Here is a 348-nt window from a genome sequence, read left to right on the forward strand (position 1 = left end):
GTGTGCAGGGAGCAGCTCCTGCTCCTGGGCTGGGCACCCTGGGGGGACCTGCACCCAGCACAGGATGGGTGCCAGGGTCAGGGGGGGTCAGGGCACGGTGTGGGGACACCCCAAGACTCACACAGCAGGAGCAGGACGCCGAAGAGCGAGATGCAGGAGTAGAGGTAGGGCAGGTAGTACTCCCAGAGGTCTGTGGAGACAGCAGGATCAGGCTGTTGACATCGAGCACACTTTCCCCCCCCCCACCTCAGCACCAGGGCCTGATCCTGCCCCCCTGGAGCTGGGCACCCTGGCAGCACCCACCGTAGAGCGACTGGCGACTGGCAGCAGCCGTTGCCACCCAAACAG

The 348-nt window shown here is 66.1% G+C and overlaps 1 protein-coding gene across 1 annotated transcript in view; it reads right to left on the reverse strand.

Annotated features, from left to right (window-relative positions):
- Nucleotides 1–121: 121 nt before the first annotated feature.
- The window catches only part of LOC103767997 (protein LMBR1L-like), a gene marked incomplete at both ends in the record, with an annotated part of 1,129 nt that continues 902 nt past the window's right edge, over nt 122–348 (reverse strand). Inside the window, 2 exons of the mRNA XM_008935127.1 lie at nt 122–190; nt 304–348. The exon at nt 304–348 is cut by the window's right edge and continues 112 nt beyond it. Of these exons, the coding sequence (XP_008933375.1) occupies nt 122–190; nt 304–348 (114 nt within the window). The remainder of the gene's footprint in view (nt 191–303) is intronic.

This window comes from Merops nubicus, unplaced genomic scaffold, assembly GCF_000691845.1.
Source record: "Merops nubicus isolate BGI_N331 unplaced genomic scaffold, ASM69184v1 scaffold44562, whole genome shotgun sequence".
In the NCBI taxonomy this organism is placed as follows: Eukaryota; Metazoa; Chordata; class Aves; order Coraciiformes; family Meropidae; genus Merops; species Merops nubicus.